Source organism: Streptopelia decaocto (genome assembly GCF_964273445.1).
Source record: "Streptopelia decaocto genome assembly, chromosome: 10".
Classification (NCBI taxonomy): Eukaryota; Metazoa; Chordata; class Aves; order Columbiformes; family Columbidae; genus Streptopelia; species Streptopelia decaocto.
In genome coordinates, this window is record NC_138665.1 from 19,440,639 (window position 1) to 19,465,433 (window position 24,795).

General features: G+C 45.7%; 1 protein-coding gene across 4 annotated transcripts in view; it reads right to left on the reverse strand.

Moving 5' to 3' along the window:
- AMOT (angiomotin) overlaps positions 1–24,795 on the reverse strand; it is a 62,043-nt gene that overhangs the window by 4,777 nt on the left and 32,471 nt on the right. For all 4 annotated transcript variants that reach the window (XM_082062244.1, XM_082062246.1, XM_082062243.1 and 1 more), the window contains 9 exons: positions 21,620–22,073; positions 19,673–19,817; positions 18,196–18,288; positions 15,447–15,592; positions 5,818–5,967; positions 4,622–4,812; positions 2,282–2,404; positions 1,368–1,600; positions 310–534 (listed from right to left, as the gene is read on the reverse strand). In XM_082062244.1, coding sequence (XP_081918370.1) covers positions 310–534; positions 1,368–1,600; positions 2,282–2,404; positions 4,622–4,812; positions 5,818–5,967; positions 15,447–15,592; positions 18,196–18,288; positions 19,673–19,817; positions 21,620–22,073 — 1,760 coding nt within the window. The remainder of the gene's footprint in view (positions 1–309; positions 535–1,367; positions 1,601–2,281; positions 2,405–4,621; positions 4,813–5,817; positions 5,968–15,446; positions 15,593–18,195; positions 18,289–19,672; positions 19,818–21,619; positions 22,074–24,795) is intronic.

A 24,795-nucleotide genomic window follows, 5' to 3' on the forward strand; every position in this document is an offset into this window, starting at 1 on the left:
AATTTACTTAAGAGTAGACACCGACTCAGAGACCACCCTGGCATTTGCATATACCTGCTCCAATTCTTAAACCTTGCTGTACCTCTCTACTCAGTGTGTCCATGCTTATGCTACCACTCTTAAGGGTTTTCTTCCTTCAGAGCATTTGAGTCTCCTCAGGACACCGTCAAACCTCTGGAACCCCCCTGTCCTTGCAAAAACTAACGCCAGTTTGCCTGGAAAAAGGGAGGGCAGGGCCTGCCCCACGGAGCAGAACTGATGGCAAGGCAGCGCAGGGGCTCCAGCGGGAGAGCAGCCGAGCTCTGATACCTGGTTTGTCCGCAGCGTAGGCCAGGCTGGCGCTGGGGAACCGTCCCGGAGCGGGCGCTGCAGCGGAAGGCGCAGCTTTGCTCTGCTCGTTCCCCCGGTCGGTCTGGGTGCTGCAGTCTCTGCTGCCTGTTTTGGAGTGGGCTGAAAGCAGCGGTGTGGAAGGGAGGACAGGAGACGGGGTGGAGGGAATGGATTCGGAGCGATATTCTGTTCCCAGCAGAACGCCTTTGTGGAAAAAGGGAAAGAAATTTCACAATCCCAGAAAACAAACGGGTAGCAGTCCTGCACCCCTCTGTAGGACCTGCTCCAGGATGTGGAAAGCGCTCCGTGCTTCAGCAGGCAGCGCTAATTTACCTTCCTATAGCACCTTTTACCACTGGGTGCTGAATACCCAGCGAATAGCACTATCCTCATGTTCCCGCATGCAAAGACACACCAGCAGGCGCCAACACCTTTCTTCCCTGTCTCTAAGCAGGGGCCCATCTATGGCAGGGTAAATCTGCACACTCTGAAATCAGCTGCAGACTCTCAGTTACATTTCAGGGTCTTTTAGTTTCACAGGGAGGGCCTTTAGGCCCAACCTCCCCGCAGAAAAAAAATCATCTGAGATTTGCTTCATCACAAGCCATTTTCTCTCAACAGTGGCACTGAGCCATTCCAGACAGAAGTCATGTTAGTGCAGGCACAACACTACAGGATAGCAATTAGTATCTCTGCTCCTATTCAAGGAGACTTTACACCTCCAGACAGCTGTAACAACCCAGTGAAAGCAAGTGCTTAGAACTCTGAAAACTAGATCTCAAGTATCCTTAAAGTCAGGTACCAAATTGGGAATAAATGCTCACATATTTTAAAGACAGAGCATGGACATCAGAAGTCACTATTTCGCAAATGATTAAAATAAGCAGCTGTTCCGAATGGGTCTCATCTTGCCTTCAGTCAGCTTTACTGCACACTAGGCCAGCTGATCTGTTTGTCCAAGACACCATCTGCCTTCTGCTGCTCCTGCCTCCCCTCTAACTCGTGTATCTGAATTGCCACTGGTATTTAAAAATTACCTAGGCTGCCTTTCCAGCTCTTGTCTTCCCTCTTCTCCTCCAGGATGGGGGTGCTGCTCAGCGTGGACGAGTGGGACAGCAACCCCGAGCCAGCGTTCGATATCGACATCAGCGACTTGGCGGGTCTCATCGAGGAGAGCTGGTCTGTCTTACCCGGCTCCTTGCGGGAGCGCTGCTGCAGGACTTTGATCATGGCATCCTTCTCAATGATCTGAGCGTGCAGAGTCTTGATCCTTTTTGAAAAGTGCAAAGAAAAACAATGTACCTGTACTCTGGTCTCCTTGGGCTGAGGTTCTCAGTGCCCCCACAGCTGTGACTGCAACTCCCGTGGGCATTTGGGGAGGCACAGACAGGATGCCATGGAGCTTACTGCCCTGAACGCTGGGTGCTTACCAGCCTGCCAGAGCAGATCACGCATGAGATTTTCTGCACACATGCATGAGAGAGCGGCACTGAGATACCCACCCACCCTTGGTTGTTGGAAGCTGGTCCAAACAGCCACGGAAGGGGCTTTGAGACAAAGCTGAGAGTTACATGCAGGACATGAGACCAACAAAAAGATGAGTATTAACACACGTTGGGGAGTCTGTACTGGACCTAACCCCAAGGAAAACACTTCTGTGGGACTGGCAAGAGGTGGCTGGAGCCCGGGGTCTGATGAAGATGCCCTGAACAAAGAAGTGGAACAAGCTAGATGCAAAAAATCTAAGACAAGACTTTTCTGCATTAGCCCACGGTACCAAGACAGGTTTTGAGTGTTATGTAGATATTTCCTTGGCTAAATGAGCGTCTGGCATCTCATATCCTTGCTACCAGTGAAAACACAAGAATTTCTGGTTCTCAGGCGTCTACCCAAACAATTTACTTAAAATCCCTGTCCTAAAGAAGCCAGATAGGACCAAATTGCATCTTACCTTCCCTCCATGTCGAGACACCTCCTGTTGGCAAGCAGGATCTCTTCCTCCTCCTTCTGAATGCGAGCTTCCAGCGAGGTGTCGTAGCTGGGGTTGGGCGAGTGGCTGATCACCGTCGTGTCCCTGGGAACGAGCGGTAGAGCAGGTGAGGGACCAGCTGAGTTTGCTGCTTTCCCCCCAGCAGCACAAAATTATTGCTCAAAAGTAACAAACAAGAAAATCCACTTTTTAGAGTTTTAGCTTGCTCAGTGTCTTCCAAAAATCCAACTTCCAGTCTTAGAGAAAGAAGGTTTAAAAAAATACGCAAGTCATTATAACAATAGTCAATCTGCTGTCCATCTCAGGCCAGTCTATAATCTGACTGATTCACTGTACTACGATAAACTGATCAACGAGGCAAATCCAAGGACATAGGGAGGGAGAAGGATGGTATAGAGCACTTGGCACTTTTCTTCAACTGAAACAGTACAAACTTCACTTTGGATATAAAGGTTTTTCCCTTCCCCTTCCAACAGTATCATACAGTGAATCTGAGTATTGAAGGGAACTGGGCATGGAAGTTTCTTAGGCAATCCTAAGCAGCTTGGTCCAAAACACCTGGAGTGGGCTGGAAACAGTTTTAGACTGATTCCATATAGTGCCTGATACTAAGACTGTGATAGTTGTTCAGTCCACTAACCAAAACATAACAAATATTTCATTCTACTTGTTGCTGTTCAGTCAGAACAAACTCACTGTGCTACACTCTGTATCAACATTAAGAGCATTTTACTGACATAGCTATGCATTAACATAATTAGAAAACAAACACACAAAAGATGTGGAGTTACCAATTCAATGTAATCAGAAATCTGTTCTCTCAGGCCCAGCAGGTCTAAGAACTGCCTGGAAAATGCACCTTTAACTCTGCAGAAGTTGGGATCAGGAACAGCAAAGCACCAATGTGAAGGGCATAAGGAGGTCATTCATCAAAGAAACCCAAGCTGACGCAGTTCCTGTCTGCGCTGTGAACCACCTTTCCTGCAACCTCAGCTCCCTAAGGGACGCTACGTTCCACTAGCAAAGAAGAGGGCAAGAAATGTGTGCACAGTACAGATGAGGTTGCCGCTAAAATTAGTGAAATCCCTCACAACCTGTATTTTTGAAGGAGGTGCCAACTGCGTATAACTTGCGGAAGTATTGACACTAATGGAATACTCTGTTTTAGGGGAGAAGCAGCTAGAAGGAAATGGAAAAACAAAGGTTGGCTCTTTTCTGACTGGAAGGCACTCTTGTTCATTTAACAAAACCTGAACAAGCCGAACAAGTCCACTCTCATTCCATGATAAACAATAGGCCAGACCCCTACTTATCAGCGCACGCTGAAAATATACTGTGGCCTCTATGGACAAGCAGTAGCAAGAGTCTTTAAAGAGTCTCTGGGGAGGTGGAAAACAGTGCACAAGAAGCATCAATCCCCGAAAATAACAGCCTGCTTCTGGAGCAAGATAAGATAAGTCTTTAAACACTAACACAGCAGATCTGCAATTTTACCCTGTGATCATGATCTTATGAGCTAGGAAGCCAGTTGTGATAACATCCCTATTTAATCTGGTTCATGAAACAATCTAAAATAAAACCTGCCACCAAGAATCAGAAACTAGCGAGCAATGAAATGATATGTAAGCAATACGTTAAGCTGAAGAGCTGCATTCCAATAACAGCTCTTGTTTACCAACTCGCTGAAGCACTTGGGCCTATTTACAGCCACAATAAGTGTTTCTGTATCGTTGTGTTGGAATGCGAGCTTGTTACCCAATTTCAGACGCTCTCCCCACGAGCAGTGCACACCATACACAGCAGAATGTCTGCAGCACAATCTCCTAGTAGATGTTTCTGGTTAGTAGCCATGTTGAGGACAATACCACAAAGTAATTTGCAAAAACATTCTGGAGAACAAGTAAACCATTCAGGGTGAATGATGTGAATCACCAAGCTCACCCCACCTCACATGACTTCAGTGAGGACTGATTCCTGTTTAAAAAAAATGTTAAAAACCTCTCCTCAGACACCTATTCTTGAATCAACGGCTTCTAGGAATGGCTCAGGACAATTCTAGTCTTGAATATGGCTCCTGCGTGTGCAGGAAGGTTCTCCTGGAAAAAAGCTTCTAATTGCTGGCAATTGCACAGCTCCCAGGAAAAGCAGCCAAGCTCCACTTGCATCCAGAGGTCTGAGAAGCCATTCAGACCACAAGACAAGGTACCACGGGAGGGTGGCACGACAGCATTCCCTGGGGGGAAACACGACATTCAGCTGGAAAAAGAAAATCATCTCTGTACTATGAAAAGTGTCATTTACCTCTGAGCAGCCACAGTTGCTGCTGCATCCAGAGCAAACTGCCTCATCACACTCTCCTCCAGGTACTTCTGTTCCCACTTGGTCATGTCAGCTTCCAGAGCAAGAATCCTTTCTTCCTTCTCCCGCAGCAGTTCCATAAGCGCCGTGGCGTTGTACTCCGAGACATTGGCAGTCTGAGATGTCCCCTGGCGCTGGTTTCCAAAAGCAGGAAAAGAAGAAGAAAAAAAGCCCAGTTTTGTATGGAGGTCTCATCTGGGGCTGGCAGGACATTTCACTTAGAAATTAAAAAAAAGAAAATACATTGGGCAGACAAGCTATTTTATGTTCAGTTCAGAACTCTTAACCATGACAAGAAAGCTATTTTTTTGTCTTGACTCAGGCCCAATGTCAAAAACTGTGGAGTTCAGAGTTCAAAGGGAACACAGAGAAGTTCATCATTATTGTCACTCCTACTAAAGCCAACACAAAAATACAAGTAAGATTTAAGTATCCATTCCCATACGGAGGTAGAAGTTGGGGGATAAACATAACCTGAAACTAAATGTGATTTAGAACACAGGCCTGCATCCTATTTCCAGTAACATGTACAAACCTGACAGTTCACCTATGTTTGACATAGGTCAAAATAAATCTAAAACTTCACATCCAGTTCAGAACACCATGCACAATCTACTTCTCATTCATTCTTTTCACTGAAAAAGACTCATGTTACAAACATAAGAATATACTCTATGTGAAGCTCCCATCTGTTTCCATCAACTGCATTTATAGGATTGGTTTTGCTGGTTTTGTTTCGCTTTTAAAATGCCCAAGTTTCTTTAAGGGTCTCTTTTCAGGCCAGTTGTTAATTAATTTTATATAAAATCTCAAACTGTGAACAATATTTTTAAAAAATAATTTAAAAGTAAATAGAACCAGGTTCCTTAAAGATAGAACACCATCAGTCTACATGGCTATGTCTGAATCTTGCCAAGTGATGGATCCCCTCTTGCTCTCTTATCTGAACAGTCTGGTTGGAATGGAAGAATTACATCAAGTAAAAACAACACAATGGCGAGTAAATCCATGATTCTAGAAAACATTAGTAATTTTACAAGGTGGAAAAAAAAAACCCTGCCCTTCTTTTCATGCGTGGTGTGGGGTACAGTGTACAATCCTATAAGAAACCTGGTGTGGCCCAGGGAACTGGCGGGTACCTGCTGCATGCGGAGAGATTCCAGCTCCCTCTCCAGCCGGGTGCGCAGCCGGTGCTCCAGCTGCTCCCGCTTCTCACACGCTGCCTGCAGCTGCACCAGGGCCTGCTGCATCTTCTCCACCTTCTCAACGTAGACCTGCTTCTTCTTGAGCTGCCACAAAAGAAGGAAATGCAAAATAAGTTAAATAATGAGAACGAGTGAACCTCCGGCTTTGTGCACATTGCAGAGCACAGAATCGCCAGCCGTGTCCAGGCGACTGCTGTCAGCGAGCCTCAGGTCCTGCTCGGGACTCAACACTCGGGATATTACAGGTTTTTCCCATCTCTGTTAGGTATATTTGTTCTTTTTGTACTCACAGACCCCATAGTAACGATGGGGAAACTGAGATAATTATCTGTTGCAAATGACTGAGAGCAGCAATGGGCTAGAAGGGGCATCTGGGTTCATAATAGAGAGTGTTTCAGTGACTCAACACGTTTCCAAGGTAACTGTAGCAAAAGCGGAGTTTAGAGCTGGTCCACAAGGACGGAATGCTTTCCAGTGCAATATTGAAAATTCCTGGCAAGGTTTTTATGAGATTAAACAGAAACTGAATCAAAACTTGCAGGATCCTATTCCAGTCCCATAACAATAAACCAACAGCGTGGACACGGGCTGTGCTCTCTCCACGCTGCACTCAGGTTGATTTGAGCACTCGGGACGCTCCTCGCGGTCGGCTGGGCCCAGTGTGACCCCAGAGGTCTCGCTCCATCCCCTGCCCCGACCCTTCCGCCACCCTCCATCGCCCCCCTGCAAACCGAGCTGCCCTCCTGCCTCACAACCAAAATGCTGAGGCCTCCAATAACCGTCTTAGCAAGGTTAACCCACAGCTCAGGCAGAAAACCAAACTAAAATATGAATTAAAACCAAGAACACCTCCAGGGCTCAACTCTATTCTAATATATAGAATACTGCACACCTATGGACATAATTTTCTGTTAAGGAAAACGCTAACAATCACAATACACTGGCATTCTGCCGCAAAGCTGGGGCATTGCTTTTCTAGTTGATTGTCAGGAACCCTGAAATACAAACAGCACAGGAAGAAGGAAACTTTTCCTAACAGCCAGAGCCAAAGTCTAGAGAAGCACCACAATGCAAAACACAGGCTCCCTTATGCGAGTTCAAAGAGCTACTCTCCAGCTTCGTGGAAGAAAAGTCCATTGAGGGATATTAAAGACAAAAGACACCACTTTTGGCTCAGGAAGTCCTTCTTGGAAGCGGAAAGTATTCTGGCAAAGCATTGCCATTTGTTGGCCCCATTCTGATAGCGTTCCCTAGGAACCTGCGGTAGGTTTCGGCAGGGACAGGACATGGGGCTCGCTGCGCTTTGATCTGAGCAGCACGAGCCGTTCCCACATCGCACCTTCCTTCCAAAAGGGCCTTATCATGTGTTTCTTCGAAATTCTCCCCTTTCACACTCCTGTTCCTTGAGGCAACCCAGAGACTGCAATGGGAATAGTAAAGAGAAAAATATCCCCAGACACCATTAATCCCAGATACGGTATCTTTTTCTTCTCTTTGTAAAGTCAGCAGGCACCTAATCTCACAGCATGAATGTTGCTGCCCTAGAGGTATTTATTTCTATTTTATAATAAAAGTTACAATAAATAGTGAGTAACCCAGCCAAAGGCCTTCCCACCAGCACAGGCACGGTAGAAGGGTATTTTTATTCTTTGATTGCTTGTTTGCAATGGGAGGGACAAGAACATTTTAAAACAACTTAATATTCCACTAGGTTATACTTAATAGATCTTTTTATCCCAGATCGTAGTGCTTAATAACACTTATTTAAGCTTTCTCAGATGCTAATAAAGTGTCTATTAATGCACTAGTTTTACACTTAGATTAACAGCAGCTCATAGTAGTTCTGTGTAACGAGCCAAAAATGATCAACTATGAGTCAGTAGCAGCACCTAGAAATGGAGAGCACCCAGTACCTTAGTTGTGCACATGAGATTACTGACCTGGACAAGAGTAAGGAACAACCTAATAAATTCGCTCACAGTGAAATAGGCATTGGATCGAATAATAATCTCTTGAAAATCTGCTCTCCTCCTCCACTCTTCTCTATAAAAAGGAAGGAAGGACAGACATTTTGTCTCTTATTACCTACCACGAAGCATGCAAATTTCTGAAAGGCTTTCCAACACCCAGGGAAAGCTCTCTTTGCAAAACGCAGCCGCTGACAACATTTTTCTAGTTTCATAATTAGCAAACTTGCATACGCGTATGTGCGGACGAACATTTTGGCCTGCATTCAAAGAATACCACGAGCCCAGCCAAAAAAATAACGAGGACACAGAAATTCCACGGCAACATTCCCTTTGAAAGCGCTCCCGTCAGCTGAACCTGCAGGTGAGATGTTGCAACAGCAGCCGTTGCCCAACGCGCCGGCGCTGCCCGCACACGCACTGGCCCACGCCACCTGCACGCCGCCTTCGCTGCCTTTTTTTCCGCTTCACAAAATACGCTTCACCTGTCAGCATTGGGAAGAATTAGAAATGCTAGAAAATTTGGGGGTTGCATGTGTATTTTTTTTTTTAGTGGCTTGAAACCAGAATTAATTCAGGAATCCCTCAGATCACGTTCAGTTTTTTTGGAACACAGATGTGCAGTAAGCTTTAAAGGCATGTCTGTGCTCCAGACAACTCAGCCTTCCCCGTGTGTCTTTGGACACAATTATCATTTATATATAAGGCTGTTTCATTTCACGCGCTCCCTGCACTCAGTCAACCCAGCGCATATTGTGACAGTGCCATTAATTTCCAGTATTTGTGAGGAACAACTTACCTTTCTGTGAACCAGGATTCTCTACTTCTTTTCTAAATCTGACTCGACCTGTCCTCTGAATGTGAAGAGGACCAGGAATAATTCCTCCAAGCACAGAGGGATTTCATGACCATAGATCAAGAGTACGATCATGTTTTCCTAAGCCAGGAATTGGAAGCAGTTTCCTGAGTATTGCCAGGGTGCTGCGGACATGAGTGAGATGGGAGGAAAAGAAAAGGCAGCGTGCTGAGGCTTGTTCTTGGTCATTTGCCATGGATTCCCCACTCTCTCCCAGCAAAGAACAAAAACTGGCTGCTCAGTGCCAAAGGCCACAGTAACATCTACCATGGGGGCGATGGCATCAAAGGACACTGGAATTCTCTGCAACAGGCCTCTGCAACACGTGCTCTAGATAGGAGCTCATTCCTGATGCTTCACAAGGATGCGGTCACGCCCTTCGGTATATCATTTTAAATCCATTTGACAAGATAGTTATTTTCCTTTTGATGGTACTGCATGTAACTAAGAAGCAAGCGCATGCTCATATAATGTATTGTAACTCTTTTGCCTCGGAGGGTGCCCTGAAAATGCAGAGCATTTTACTCATCATAATATCTTTATGATAACACCCCTCGAAGGCGGTGAGATCCCAAATAACCCCAGTGCACGTCTGGAAGCACAGCGCGGTGCTTCAGCGTGGCCGTGGCCCTCCCTGGCATTCCCTATGGGACACGGCACAACTTCCATCACGTGCGTATTTTCTCCAGCTCAATCCCTGACTGCTTTGGAAAAGTCCTACGCGGGTATCAGAGGTCGGGCTTCGACTCTCACAACCGGATTTTCTAATTAAACCCTTTTAAACAAGAGCAGTCACTCTCCGCTCCACATCCACTGTGACGTTTACAGAAATTCTGAAACAGGGCTGAGGACAAGAATAATAAAGAAGGCAACGACAGGCTTGGGACTCTGCAGAAATCTAGCACACAAAAGTGCTAATTCATGCGGGGAACACCCCTGAAAGATTCTCTGGCCTCCCAATCGAGTATTTCTGTCTTCATTTTATTTCCTCTATGCCTTGTCAAAGCTGCTTTCTGCAGTTGAGAGCCAGCTGGGAGGAGGAGGATGCACTTGGGATTCATCGCTCACAAGGGTCTGGCTGACATGAAGAGCAATTGTTTCCAAGTTATTCAGAAAGATTTACTGCCTGAAAATGCCTGCACGCCGAGATCCCTCAAGTGCAGGGCTTCCAGCAATGGAAAATGAATCCAGCACTTCAAACATATAGGAATGAAATTATTCAATAAATTCACTAAACCTAGAAAACGGAGACTAGTCCTCAGAACCCTTTCACAGAAGACAAGACATTCTAAGACAACACGATGCCTGGGAGCAGGCAACCTGCAGGGCTCTCTGCTGCGGAGCACGTTTGCATGCTCTCAAATCAATGACCAAGGACAACAGGTTCCTGTCAGAAGTAGGGACACTTGATTAATACTACAACTGCCCAGCAGAAAAGGGATTAACACTCTAAAAGCCAAACAAATCCTGCTCCTTCATTTGATTTGGGCTTCTCAGCAGAGTCCTTCACAAACCACGCAATCCCATCCCGAGATCGCAGGTCCTTGCAGGAGAAAGGCTCCGGAGAGGGCACGGCCAGCGGGAGCACACGGGAACGGGGCATCTCCACTGCCAGGTCACGGGATGCAAGGGAGGGAGAAGCTGCCTCTGCAGGACAAACGCAGACCTGGCCACAGCAGGTGAGGGGGAAGGAAGGATCTTCTTTTGTAAAGAGATCCATCACTTCCAGATGCGTTACTCAGCAAAGAGCTTTTCTGGGGAAGAAGACAAGACTTCCTGCCCAGCCAGCAGTGATTCAGAAGCCCTCGCAGGCATTTTGACAAACCAGCCATTCCCCTCTTCATCTTGGACAGCTCCTGTTTCAGCAAACTGGGAACGCTCGTCAGCATCTGCTTCTCTCACACCCACTATTTCTGATGTCTTCAAAGTCCTTTGTTTAATATATTCAGGGTGTTTTCATTACATTTGGGGTTTATCCTAAAGCTGAATTCCTTCAGATGCAGCTGAAAATGTGTTTCCCCACAAGAATCTGCGTGCTATGGCAGAAATGTAGTAAAAAATAAAAGAGAGCGAGCACGTTTAAATCACCTCTCCCTCTTGCAGTTGGAATATATTCCTCTAGGATGCCTTTGAACCCTCGGTTTGTTTGAATTCAGGCCCAACAAGGCGCCACTGCCCTCAGCAAGAACTCCTGCTGAAGCAATTTGGTAACACTATCCTCTTGCTGGGGAACCGCGTTTGTTGCATGGGAATGTCATAATGTTGTTTCTCTGTTTATGTTAAAATAAGTTAGAATTCCCAAAGCCACCCCTGGAAAATGGCTAACAGGCAGAATACGACAGGCAGCGACACAGCCATAAAAAGCCCGTTCTCTGTTGTTCCAAGAACGCAGGTCATGAAAGACACACACACAGTAGTTACAGCGAGGGAGTTTCCTCTCCTCCCCACCCTACGCATCCAGGAATGACAAGGCATCCAAAAAGTGTCCTCTCTAAAAGCAACTCTGTCCTGAAAGGAGTAGTTATGTGGCTCTGACAGTCTAAGCATTTAAGTGAGAGAAAGCTGTGGGGACCAGGAATAATCTTTTACAGGGCCAGAGAAGTGAGTGGAATAAAACGGACAAGCCTTCACGCACACAAACTCTGCTTTGGGTCTCTTCCCTCCAAGCCAGAGCTCTGTTCTGAAAGTATCTCAGATAGAGCATATAAAGTACAATAGACGTCATTTGGAAATGAAGGTTTCTATGTTTTCTCACAGCCAGAACCCTCAGTGTTATTGGAAATAGGGTGCCATTTCTCTCCACAATAGCTGAGTGAGAAGTTAATACGTCGTCTTAGCTCTGGCATCTGGTTTATGTTGAATTTTGATGGCTGAAAGATCTTATAGCTCCTAAATGCAAGCCACTTTTCTAAAAGATATTTCATTCAAACTTCTTCTCTTCCCCCAGCCCCCAATTTGCATCCATATAGAGGATGTCTGGCTACTCTTTGCCCTCCTCATGCACACACCTTGCAATGGAAAGAGGAGATATTTATGCCTTCTGAGTGGTATTCCCTGTTTTTCACAGCTGCCTCCTGAAGGCACTCATTCAAACAGTGGCTTGTACACCGGTGGAGCAAAGGAGTACAAGTTATACCACTATATAAAAACCCCACAAACATTTTTTAACTTGAAGTGTGGTCTTCCATGGTATGAATTAACCCAGTAAGCAGAAATGACCAAGTTCAATGAAAGTTCTGGATTTGTTTTTTTCTTTAAAAGTGCAAGAGCAGTAGTAATTGTACCCTCTACACCCAGCAGTTGTGGTTCGATGAAGTATTTGGTGTGAAACTCTCTCCTGCAATATCACAAACAAGCCTTTACCCAGAGCCTCCGCCTGCTCAGGATGCTCCTTTCTATAAACTCTGCAGTTCTGCCCTTGGCCCAGAGCAAAGCGAAGTGTGACCATCTGTTCTGTTTGCCAAAGGCTCTCGAGGTGTGCGCTGGGCTGGCAGATGGTGGTGGCAACGCGGCTGTTTTAAAAGCTCACACGTACGGGCCATCTGTGACCAGCCAGCAGCTGCCCACCCGCTGCAGCCATCAGCGCTCGCATCAAAACCAAGGCCAGCACGGCGATCCCTGCTCCAAAAGGAGAATCTGTCATTGCTTTACCCCAAAATATTATCGCTAACGATTTCTGACTGTGATATATGTTTTTAAGCCAACATGTATTTCGCCTCAAATATATTTGATTTATCTCAAATTTATTGTTTATTGCACGTAATGAAAATAATCTGAGGTTTAAAAACCAGGATAATACTTTGCTAGAAACAATTTTAATAAGCTACTGACATATGCATTACCGTGGAGCATCAGCTAAAGCGAAGAAAGAAAATGGAGAAGTGAAAATACGGGTTAATTACTTTATGTATAGTAGAGACGTAGTAAAGTTTAAATATTCCATATAAAACAGACACATACTTAGCAAGCCTGTTTGTAGACATATTTGTTTGAAATACCCATGGTCACTCACCCTTTTTAGCACTTTGCAACAACAAACTCCACACTATCTAAAACTTTTATTACAGCTTGCTCTAAATTTGAAGAGTCATTTCAACCCTGCGAACGTCCACTTTTGCTTCTGTTCCTTTCTCCATCACATTCAGCGTCCCTTCATCTCTTCCTTTCCTCTAACTTGGATGATAAAGTGCAATGTACATAAAAGTCCTCGAAGCTCCACAGGAATAGACAAGTGTCTACATTTTACAGATGAGTGGTTTTGCCCTAACTAGCAATTCAGGCAAAGGATTTTAAAAAGAATCTGGAAGTTCCCATTCAAATGCAATATTTAAATTCAGCTATAGTGATATATGGCTTATGGGTCTCATTAGAACGGAAATGTTATTTTTATAAAGGATATGGTGAATATAAGGCAGGGTAACTCTACTTAATAGGAAGTCAAAACAGAAGTGGGGGGGAAAAAAAGCTGAAAACTTACATTACAGGATGCAACAAGTGAAATATGCACAGCTCCCTCAGGCCCTGAGCCAGAGCGGCTGCCAAACCTCGGCAGAAGAAACTCCACCCTCTTCTGCAGGACTAGTTTGGAAATTCCTGACAATTACAGGGACTAGGAACTCAGATTAAGCTGGCAGGAATCAAATAAATAATTGACAAATAGTTCATATATCTTGGTCAATGAACGTCACTAACTCAGGCTGACATTTACAGTCCCTTCTGAATGGCGCCCTGAGCACTGAACAGCTCGCTTGGCTGTCTTTCGGTAAGTTACTAAACGGCTTGGGGATTTGAGAAGTTCCCACAATTTACTACTAATGAGGCAACAAATGCTTTATAAGCCTAAGTATGTCATTAAAAAGTGATTTGGTAAACCTGCAAAAGTGACTTTTTACCCCTTCCGTTTCCCCTTATTCCCCCTCACCTCTAGGAAAACGCAGAGTTAATTCCCCTTCCCTCACTGAGACGCTTCCATATTTATCTACAACAGGAAGGGTGGCACTTCCTGCACACCCTGGGATCCGAGCAAAGGCTGGATGCAAACGACCACAAGCCCTCATGCAGTCGAGACCAGGGCATTTCACTCTGTATCAGCATATGTGTGGTTTTTAAGCTATCATGCAATATGGCCCAGAGTAACTTACCTATTTTACTACTCTACCTAGGCAGAAATACTTTGCAACGGTGCTGAACCAAATTCTTCTGGTAAAACAATAGAGGTCTTTTGAAAAGACAACATACAGTTATTATTACCTCCAAAGACTTCAACTGTACTGTGAGGGAGCCAATATTAGTGCCCACACAGAGGTTCGACCTGGCCAGGTGCTGCGTGTGCCATACGTGTGCCATACGTGTGCCATGCACCTCCATACGCGTTGACTCCAAGCATGTGAATGGTGCCAGGGCTGCCAAAAGGATGTCCTGTGCACTTAAAGTTAGTCAAACACTAGGCTTTTAGCGTAATAAGGTGCTGAAATGTGAATGGAAGCCAAAGAGCTCCTATACATTGCAGGACTGAGTGACACAGTAGTTTTAGAGCCAAAGAGAATCATGTCAAGTTTAAATTGCCCTATAACCTAATGATCCCTGTGCCCCCGAGCAACGAAGGTGCGAGTCAGCTTTGCCAGGAGAGGGTGCAGTTTCAGTGAAATCAATGGACTTGTCAACTGTGCGCCAGGCTGAATGTGGTCAGTGATATTTAAGCATTTCTCTGACTCTGTTCTTTATTTATCATTCGTATTGCACAGAACCTGGTTCCCCAGTGCTGGCGATGCTAAGTGCTGTACAAATGGGAGCTCCTGGCCCTCAAAGCTCACAGCTTCAGCCTGGAGACAAGAGGCAAAAGAGGCCAAGGAGATGGTCTCTGGGGCAGCATGAAGCGTGGCTTGGCCACCACCAGCCGTGTCATGAGCACCTTCCCAAGAGACGCTTCTAAGTGGCCTTGCCAATGTTTGCAGTGAAGGTGATGGCCAGTGCTAGAGGGCAGGAAGATGGCAGAATCCAAGGAGCAGAGAACAAACGTGCTGTGGAGGAAGTGTGCTGGGCCATGAGATTTCCTCCAGAGGCTCTCTACGGAGGAAGAGTAGGAGTAACGGAAGCAGAAGCCGGGAGCGGGAAATGGAGCCTTGGAGAGGAAAGGAGTAGGCGGGAGGAAAGAGGACGGACACTATGACACAGAAGGGCAGCGAGGTGAGAACCGCGTGTGAGTGGCAGGGACACGGCTACAAAAGAAACCGCTGTGAAAGCTGCCCAGCTAAGCAGCTCAAATGCATTATCCCCTCTCGGAGGGGAGGAAAAGGAGAGAAAACAACCAAGGTCACGGCCAGCTTATTACAAATGCTGGGCACATACGGTGATCTGCACTGTGCACCACGGTACGCTGGTGTAAGTGGAACACCTGGCAAGGAGACAAGTTGCATTCATTTGATATTAGTTAAAAGTCCATCCAGATCTGAATTTCTGCCAAGTTCAGGAGGTTGCCAGGGCTGGGATTTCAGCTCCAGCCACTTTTATCAGTTGAAACAAAAAGAAAACGAAACATGGCTGCTTAGACAAAACCACTTCCAAGGAAACACAGATTTGTGCACAGTTCAGTGGTTTAGCTAACCAACACAAAGCTAAGTCGACATAAATAGCTTTGAAGCAAGCACATTTCCTTATACCTTGCCCAAGACAAACTCATTGCCACACTCACTTTTACCGGAACCCACGCCATCCTGATTTCTCTCTCCCGGCATCCTTACCTCCTCCTCCAGTTTCACCACCTTGGCCTGAGCGTTGTTCAAGGCCTGGTCTCGGATCTCGATGTGTCTTCGTTGGTCCTCGTTGGTAGAGCGCGCAGCAGCCAGTTCTATTTCCAGTTTCTCTTTTTCCCGCTGTGTTTCCTTGTCTATCAAAAAAAAGTGAGAGTTATCAACGGACAGTCCTCTAGCTTTCAGGAGCCTTTCACTCCAAAGGTGAAGGAAAGATTGTACTGGAACTCTGCACAAGAGAGAGAATGCAAATCTAGTGCTAAGGCGTGTGGGGGGGGGAAGCACATGGCTTTCAAGGAAGAGGAGGACTTGTAACCATGAAAAACAAGCATGCTACCTTCAAGCAACAATGTGCCCCAATGCTAGCAAGAAGGAATAGAACACTCATCACTCAGTACAGTTAGGGAATTTGCTCTGATTATGCAGATGGTTAGTGAAACTTGGCACCTCTTTACTTCTGAGCTTTCAGCAGTGGAAAACAAACTGGGTGATTTTAATATTCCCAGCTACGAAGAGGAGATGGCAGACGTCTGAGCCTGAAAAACTTGTGCTCCTTTTTCTCACTCTGACCCCACCAACAGGAAGGCTGTCCTGCTTGGGGCAGCTGTCCTCCTTCTCAAAGTAACACCCCATTGTCCCGCTTTGCTGGCGGCACCATCAGAGCAGTCAGAAAACACGTGAGCAACGAGAGCTCCTCAGTCCTCCTCTAGTGCCCTTAAAAATGCCCCCCTGGGCCAGATCTGAGGCACGTGTACCTGTTCTGTCAGTGCTCGGAGCAGACCTGCAGGTCAAGAAAGCCTTTTGCACAGCGCTGGGGGTTCAAGTCTGATGCCTTAAAGCCACCCCAAGCATAGCAGCTGGTATTTTGCTGCTGCTCCCCTGAAAGAGCTGGACCTAGGGGGAGCAGCTATGCTGTGTGTTTCAGGAACAGGGCAACCGTCTTCACAAAAAAAACCAAATAGGTGTAAAGCAAAGCCACAACAGAGTGCTGGTGTCCCTTGTCTAGTCATTCCCAGCAGAAGCCAACCAGCTACAACGATAACATTAACACACTTGCTGGATACATAACCACAGAATACTCCCTGGAGTAATCTACACCCAGCACTGATGACACCAGAGAAACTGCATTCCAGAAACCAACATCCCACGACAAAGGAATGAGGACAAGGAGTGGAAGGCTTGAAAAACAGGAACAAGATCCTGGGTGTTAGGACAGACTGCATATGGAGTACACAGGCCCGTTTGTGCAAGCATGTGCATAACTATATTTACAGGACCACAATTATTCCCTTTCTTTTGCCAGCAGAGAGCCAGGAGCAAAGCTTTAGCAACACGGAGTAGCTCAAGATTCCCTTCGTCTAGGGAATCAACACAGCCCACACACAGGTTGCAAAACAAACCTGTCCACCAACAGCACCCACAACTCTGCAGAGCAAACTGACTGCAACTCAGAGCGAGCCTGTGACATCAGACACAGAGGCTAATGTCACCATTGCCTATTCTTTTCCCCATCTCTCCCATCCCAGTGTGTCTCCTCCGCCCTGGAAATGAGTTGCTGACGGTGTCAGCATGCTAAAATGTATTGCAGAGAACGAGACGAGACAGGGTGGCCGTAGGCCAGCAGGTATCAGGCAGTGCCAGCAGTCTGTTCGTTAATCTGTAAGTGCTCACAGCAAGGCTTTTGGAGGTTTTGTTCCAGACTTTTCCCCAGATGGGTACTGCTTCAGTTGACAAGTGCCTACAGCACCCCTAGAAACACTGGGACCGACAAAATGCAGCACTGTGATTTCCGTGTTCGTACAAAAGGAGAAATGGAACATAAGGCCTCCCAGCTTGGACCTTCCCACCTCTCCGGGTGAACCTACGAACCTCAAAGTCCACCCAACCAGTTGAATGCAAGAGTAAACTCAGACTTTCCACTACCCCCAGGAGCTGTGAATTCACACCCCGACAGCCGCCTGCTTGCAACATAAGCCACAAGAAATAAGCTGAACACAACACAAGAGAGGGATACCAGCATTTGTCAGAGTAGCAGCAGTGTGGTGTTACACCACAGAAAATCTCTATTTTGCAATTTTATTGCGTTACCTTTTTATATAACAATTGGAGAAAAGTGAGCATTGTCAGAAGGGTGGAGTACACTATGGGATGAGAGAAAAGTTGGCTCGCCACTGTTGGCCTCAAGACATTCCAGTACAGAGCAAAAGCAGCATTTCACATCCCTCATTTTGTTTTGCCTTGTGATAAATCCACTGCTGTGCACAGAGCTCCCTTACCCAGCCCAGCATACCGGGCAGCGTTCATCCCCTTTAGTTTTGCTGCACTGCAGAGGGCAATGGCAAATTAAAGAGGAAAGAGATAGGAGACCTACCATGTTTCAGTTCCCCTGGCCTTAAATCATGCCGAGAACCTTGTCAGCTTGGAAAGGTTTAATTCCAAAGCTTACTGGGGACAAAACAGGTAGATAAATTATCCTGTACATCCTGGGGTAAACCCTAATTTTACAGTTCACATTTTCTTCAAAATCTCTAATAAACGCCATCAGGTGGACCTTACATACTGACAAAAGGAATTTTTGAATCCCTCCTCCTCTCCCCACTGCCAGGTTTGGACTGTTCACCGCCCTGATTTCTGTCCCGGCAGAGAACCAACAGGTCTGAACTACGCTAACCCGCCGCGCTGTTCCCCTTCCCAGGGCGACCAGAGCGCTTCTGGTGACTCAAATTATTGCATAACTCACTTTGTGCAAAGAGTTGAGAAATGGTTTTCCGATTGTCTTCAGACCCCTCAAACTCCTTCTCCGCAAGCTGCTTGTTGGCTGTCTCCATACGTTCTGCAAGATTTTTCAACAAAAGGAACAGTAAATAATTAGAAACTAACAAGCATTAAGTCACGTCTGCTCAGGACATTTCTAATGCAAGGAAGGGGAAAGGACCTCCCGATTCTACACAGCCAAAAGTAAAAAGCCTATGAGAAGCTGGCACTCGCTTCTGGAATGTTTCTAATTAAGTCCTTGAGAAAATATCCTCAATGAGACAAAATAGATTAAATAAAATTCCAAAGAAATTACTTTAAACAATTATAACACATAAGAAGTTTATCTTTTCAATTTTTACAAATGTTAAGACATCCTATTTTTTCCACCCAAATAAACCTCACCATGCAATTAAAAGATTTCCTTATAATTCTCCACTAAATCTTAATAGAAGGTTAAATCACTGCTGTCCAATTACCTGACTTTAGGGAAAAGTGTAAAGCCCTAAGGACAGTTTAACAGTTCTGCTGCTGCAGGTTGCTAGAAATTCATACGAGTGTATGAAAATAAGAATGAAATCTTTATGTTGTGTTTTATTATTAATAAGATTATTTAATGCAGGCCTTCGTGTACCATCCCCTCAACAGCACTGGCCACTGTACGGCCTTATTCCTGGATATAAAACAATTTCTGGGAACACAGTCTTAGTAAGAGCCATGGGACAATGAGAGCAGATGACATGTAGGACAATCAGAAGGATTTCATTAAAAATTAAACTTACAGTTTAAAAGCCTAATTGTGCACCTCTGGACATCTCAAATTGCACATTTTTCACCTTTCAAACTAATGCATAAACTCTGACCCACGTTAAGGTCAAATACCAGTCACCATCAGTCTGCGCTGCCTGCCGTCACTGTGCCTCAGCCTCTTAGCAAGAACCAGACACTAATAACATCTCACTCTGGAAAACCAAGGGAGATCCAAAAAACCAGATGCCTGCATCGATAAGGAATGACATGACCTTCAGGAAGAACAGGGGGCCTGCAGTTTGTATGTCAGTGCAAAAGGGTCACTGGACAGGAAATAAAGTGAACATGCCTGGTGTGGGATTAGGCAGTCAGCAAAATGTCTTTCCATTTGTATAAACTGAACAAATTGTACAAATTGTGTCTAGGATATAAGACAAGAGGGAATTCCAGGCTTGCATCTGGTTTGTAGTGTTTGGCTTATCACATGTTTCTTCTCAATGAGAAACAGGCTGCAGCGCCGTCCTGAACCTGCCTTTCCTGCACTCCCAGCAAGCGCTTAAAACCTCAGGCTACTGAATGTACCTGAGCATCTTGTCACATCCCAGCTGCGCCAACAGACACAGCGATTTCACACTAAAACACTGTCCTGCCAAAGAAGTGCAACAATAACAAACAAACAAAAAATCGAACAACAGAAGTTTTACTCCATTCACCTCTTAGATCCCTGTTGAAATCATGCAGCCTCCGAATTTCTCCTTCCAGCTTGTTTCTCATGGCCTTTTCCAGGGCATCCCGCTTAGAGGACGATTTCTCCAGGTTTTTGTACGCCTCTGAAACTTGCTGAATTTCTGTTTCCAGCTGCAGTGGAAGTGAAAACAAGCACTTACTCTTTTATCACTAACAATTCTTTTCATTCAGTCTCAGAAAGGACATTACTTTCTGTCAAGCTTTACTGACAGAAACCTGCATCTATACATTAAGTAAAATGATACAGTCTTGGGTTTGTGATGGACCCTTCTCTGTAAATACTAATGGTTGAAATGAAGATCTGGACCCTCCTTTCACACTCCAGCTCTGGTTCCCCAATAAGATCTGAGCACAGATACAGCAAATTGAAGAAGTGCAAATGTAATCTATTTTTTTTCTAAGGCGGGAGCAGTTTGGCACTTACTGTTAGTTTGGGAAAAAAACATTTATATAAATAGCTAATGTGATATCAAGTCAAGTAAATAAAATCCAACAAGAAAAGCAGACAAAACTATGCTAAAAAATGCTAGCAGCAGATCTTGCATTACTGACAAACTCTGCAGATCTGTAATTGTTATGGTCCAAAATCCATAATAAAACCTCCTGATGTCCTGCGTTTACACTTCAACAACTTTGTTGTGCTTTTAAATACTCAGTTTACTAAATGGGGGAAGGGAAACATTTGCAGTAAAATATGTTTTATCCTCCCATCTGGCCTCTCTGATCACCCAGAGCAGAAGGAAATTCACCTCGGTCTCTCCTTACCAGGCAGGGGTTTGCATTGCTGTGGAAATATGGGTCCACGCAACAGCAAACCCCATCAGTATCATCTACAGCCAGTGATCAACAGCAGGGTGGAGGGAAGTGAATTTTTACCCTTCTTTCATTATCAGGAAGCTGTCAAGCTCTAAAGCATTTCCTGGCCAGGAACCTTCCAGAAAAATACAACAAAGCAAATAATACGTCCCTGGAAAGAGGTAACACAAGGAATAATGAGTGTGGAAAGCCACACTGGTCACCTGAACTCAAGTAAGTGTTTAAAGCCGCCACACACTTTTACGGCCCTGGAGACCGCTGAGTGCAAAGAGCACAGCAAGGGACGCCAAGGCCTGACCCGCAGGGACCGTCAGCCCTTTCACAGCTGCAAGGCCACAGCAAAGCTGAGCCGCTGCACAGCACTAAACCATTGGTCACCAACAAGTTATTTCTGGGAGGCTGCAATGAAAATTCCTCTACACATGCACGTTAACGATAGGTCTCACTGGGATATTTTTTAAAACTTCTTAGCATCGCTTACTCGTTTCATAAAACCAAATGTGGCAAATAGCTCGATCCAAAACAAGATACTAAATTGTCATGGAAGTTGTGGGGTACTGAGGGAGTGACAAAAGAAGAGTTAGTTTCAGTCCTGCAGTCCAAATGTCTTTAATGTAGCCATAGCAGCAGCACTTGTCTTGCACAATGTCCTGCCAACCAGCTTTATAGCAACGTCTCCTGTTGTCTCCTTGAGTGACTCTGGTCTCATGTCATTCCAAACGGGCCCTTCCTCCAGTCTCTAGAGTCTTTTGGACTGATGGGAAAATGAAGCCTGCTGCTATCCTGCACATAAGAACAGCAGCTTCAATTTAACCAAGCGAGCCAAGCAGTCAGCCTCTTCAACACAGCTGATACGGATGCTCTTTTGCCCATGGTCAATAAACTGTTAGAATAAAACTGAAGGCTTTGATTCTGTCTTCTGAGAAAGTTAAGCTGCTGCTCAAAAGGGCAGGATACAGCCTAATCAATCTGCATCTAAAAGACTCTAAAGCAGATAATCAATCCGTTAAGCAAGGAATGGAACAGTTGCAGATTAGATGATTCAATTATGGATGATACAAGACACAGGAGGGTGCTTGATATCCAAAACCACCCACCTTCTGCAGCCGGGCTACCTTCTCATAACACCCATCCAGCTCCTGTCGTAGTGACCGGTTCTCTTCTGACAGGATTTCCACCATCTGCTGGGCCCTGGAAACTATGGCAAAAGGATCTACTTGCATCTGCTGATACGGGGAAGGTATCTGCTGAGCCCGAGACATCACTGAATAGGAATCGCCCTGCTGCTGCTGCGCGCCTAGGAAGGGCTGGCATAGTCGGTACAGATCTCCCTGATGGACTTGGTTTGACAGGAACGGCGGCTGGGGCCGCGGCAGAGCACCAGGGTCTCCCTGGCTCGGGGTCAGAGGCGGCTGATGCTGGGAAGGGGACAGCCTGGATGGCGGCGGAGACTGAAGCAAAGTCAAAGATCCCAGGGAAGTCAAAGAAGAAGTTGGGCTGTGGTGGTGAGGTGGTCTCTGTTGTAGCTGCAGCTGCACATCTGGGTTCTGCCTGGAAAACAGAGAGCAGGAGCTCCGTCAAAGTCACGCAGACAACGGTGCACAGAGCCCGTGACAAGGCGTGGGGTGACCTGTGTCGCTCCCATGCACAGGTCTTCCCACACAAAAGACTCATGCGAGGCTTTCCTCATTTTTATAAGTTTGTTTTCAAATAAATATGCTCCAAAAATCAAAGAATTATTGGACAATATATTCTAAGTGCATGAAATCCTTTCCTCTTGAGTCTATTTTGTACAGAAACACCAGGAGAAACTCCATCAACAACTACTGACCAAAATTATTTTTATAACTATTTTTCACTCTTTGTGGAGAAAACACCTAAACTGAGGACTGTTAGGAACGGTCTCTTCTGCTCTGTCCTGGAACATGCCATCTCTTGTGGAGAAAACTATATTCTTCTGCAATTCAGGCTACCAAATTAAAGGGATTGGCTAAGTTTTTTGTTAGCGTGCCAGCAGCACTGACTTGAGCTTTCTGAAATATCAACTGACAAGCTGCAGCCTGGTCCAATAAGACAGTTAAAGGATTTTAACACCAACCTCAGAATCAGGAGCAGCCTTTTGGTACAGAACCTGCCCTGCTCTTATGCAGTAGGTGTCTTTACTGCTCCTAACAATAACCTGTATAGGAGATCAAAGACAGCCCCAGCAGTCTGTAACACGCTTGAGTCTATCGCAGAATTAACGCCAAGCTACACCAGCTCATATTGTCCAGATGCTGGAGATCCCCAGCTCAGCTTCTGCTGTATTAGCCAAGTAAGAAAGCTCTTAGGAGACAGTGTGGACCTAATGTGCTTGGATGAGCTCAGAAAGCAGGCTTTGCTTCCTCCTCCAAAGACACTCAACCTTTAACTTCTCTGGATGCTCTTTATTGGAGCGGTTGAAGTCATTCCCTGACCACGCTGCAGCCTTGGCCTGGTGCAGACCCAGCGCAGCAGTTCCACGTGTTCTGAAACACCCCGTTCCTCCCAGAAAACTTCCCACCCTTTGGGATGCAGTTCAACCCCGCAGCTGGAAGAGCTCACACTGCTGTTCCCCCGGCCACAGCTGCTAGAAAATGCCCCGTGGCTCATAGAAGGACCCTGCGCGCCCACTGTGCTGAGTGCAGGAGGTGCTGGAGGTACCACAGCACAGCCCTCCCAGCACCCCAGCAGCACTGCTGACAACAGCAAACGCAAAGCTGAACTGGGAGCTAAAGGGTTACACAAAGGGCTCCTCAGCCGATGTGCAAACACTCAGCATCATCCTTCCTGTTCTCTGCAGAAAGAATTCACCGACACTTCATACTCGTCCAAAGAGGAAACGTCTGCATTACTCACATCTGGCTGGCAGCGTGTGTAGGAGTTTGTACGTTCTCAGCCCAGCACAGGGTTCGCTATTTTAATATCACGCATCTTATGTCTCATTTCCCTGCTTTCCAGAAGAGTAGGTGCCTAGAAACCTCTAAGCTGATGCTCAGATTCCTTATGGGGAAACAAATCTAGCCTTTCTCACTTAGGAAAAAACAAGTAATTACTGCTCTAGTAACTGTTCCTCTCTTTCTCACACTCAGGCGACTGTGGTCCCTGCCAGCACCACCACTGCAGGAGCTGTATCTCCCCAGACGTGATCACATGCAGAATGAGGATCTCAAGGGTCATACAGAAAGAGAGATGCGCGATTAATCTCCTCAGGAATGTTCAGTTTAGTAGCAGCAATTTGGTTCTTCTCTCCTGGGAGGTCAGCTCTACTTATTGATGCATTTATTTCATTACCTTTATTTGCCAGTTCTCATAAGGAAGAACGAGGCCAGGCTGTCACATTGCCATGCTCAAGGTCGTCTGCTTTGTCTCAGGTGGTTTCCAGCTCCTTTCTTAGCTCAGTTATGTGCAGAATTAAAACTTTGCACCTTCAGAAACCACTCATCTCCTTGAGCTTATTCTTTACCTGACACCACGCATGTCTGTTATGATCAGTTAGGGAATAACCTTGCTGTGACATTTAATCTACAGTGACCAACAGAGGCTGGATCAAAAGAGACAGATTGCCAGTCTGCCTCATAGAAAAATAACACCTTTCGAATTTTTAACCTGCAAACTACCCTCTTCCAGGCTGAAAACAACCTGAAGCAGCTACTCACTGACTCCACCGATCCTAGTGTGTTAATATCATAAGCCTAACGAGGACTATTTCAATGCCAACGTTAACAATCTGAGCTAAAAGCATCTGGTTATTCTGCCCTGGGCTGAACGTTTCCACTGCTGCAGGACCTGAGAACTGATGGAAGGAACACTAAGATGGTCAAACAACAGCAGCAGCTGAATTCTGGGGGACAGGCTTTGTACTGACACGCACGATAACGGCTTTTTTAAAACACCTTTTCTAAAGAACAACTCTAGGAAATCATGGCTCAATATTTCTAAACAGGAAACACTTCCAAGATTTCCAGCATCTTGGCACTTGCATCCAAAGCCTCTCATAACCCTGAAATAACGTCAATCTTGTGGGTTCAAGCTAAAACGTGAGAGCTGGGAACCTCTAGTTCTGCTGCATTACGAACAGCAGTAGAGTTTCCAATATGTCACAAATGTGTTTATATTCCCCCAGCAAAAAGAGACAATGCAACTGGGCTAATACATCCTGTCTTAAAAAAGTATCCGAGTAACCTCACAGTGACAACTAGACCTTTTAAGATCTTGTAAGCAAACTTCTACATACATGTTCAAAGAACTTTTT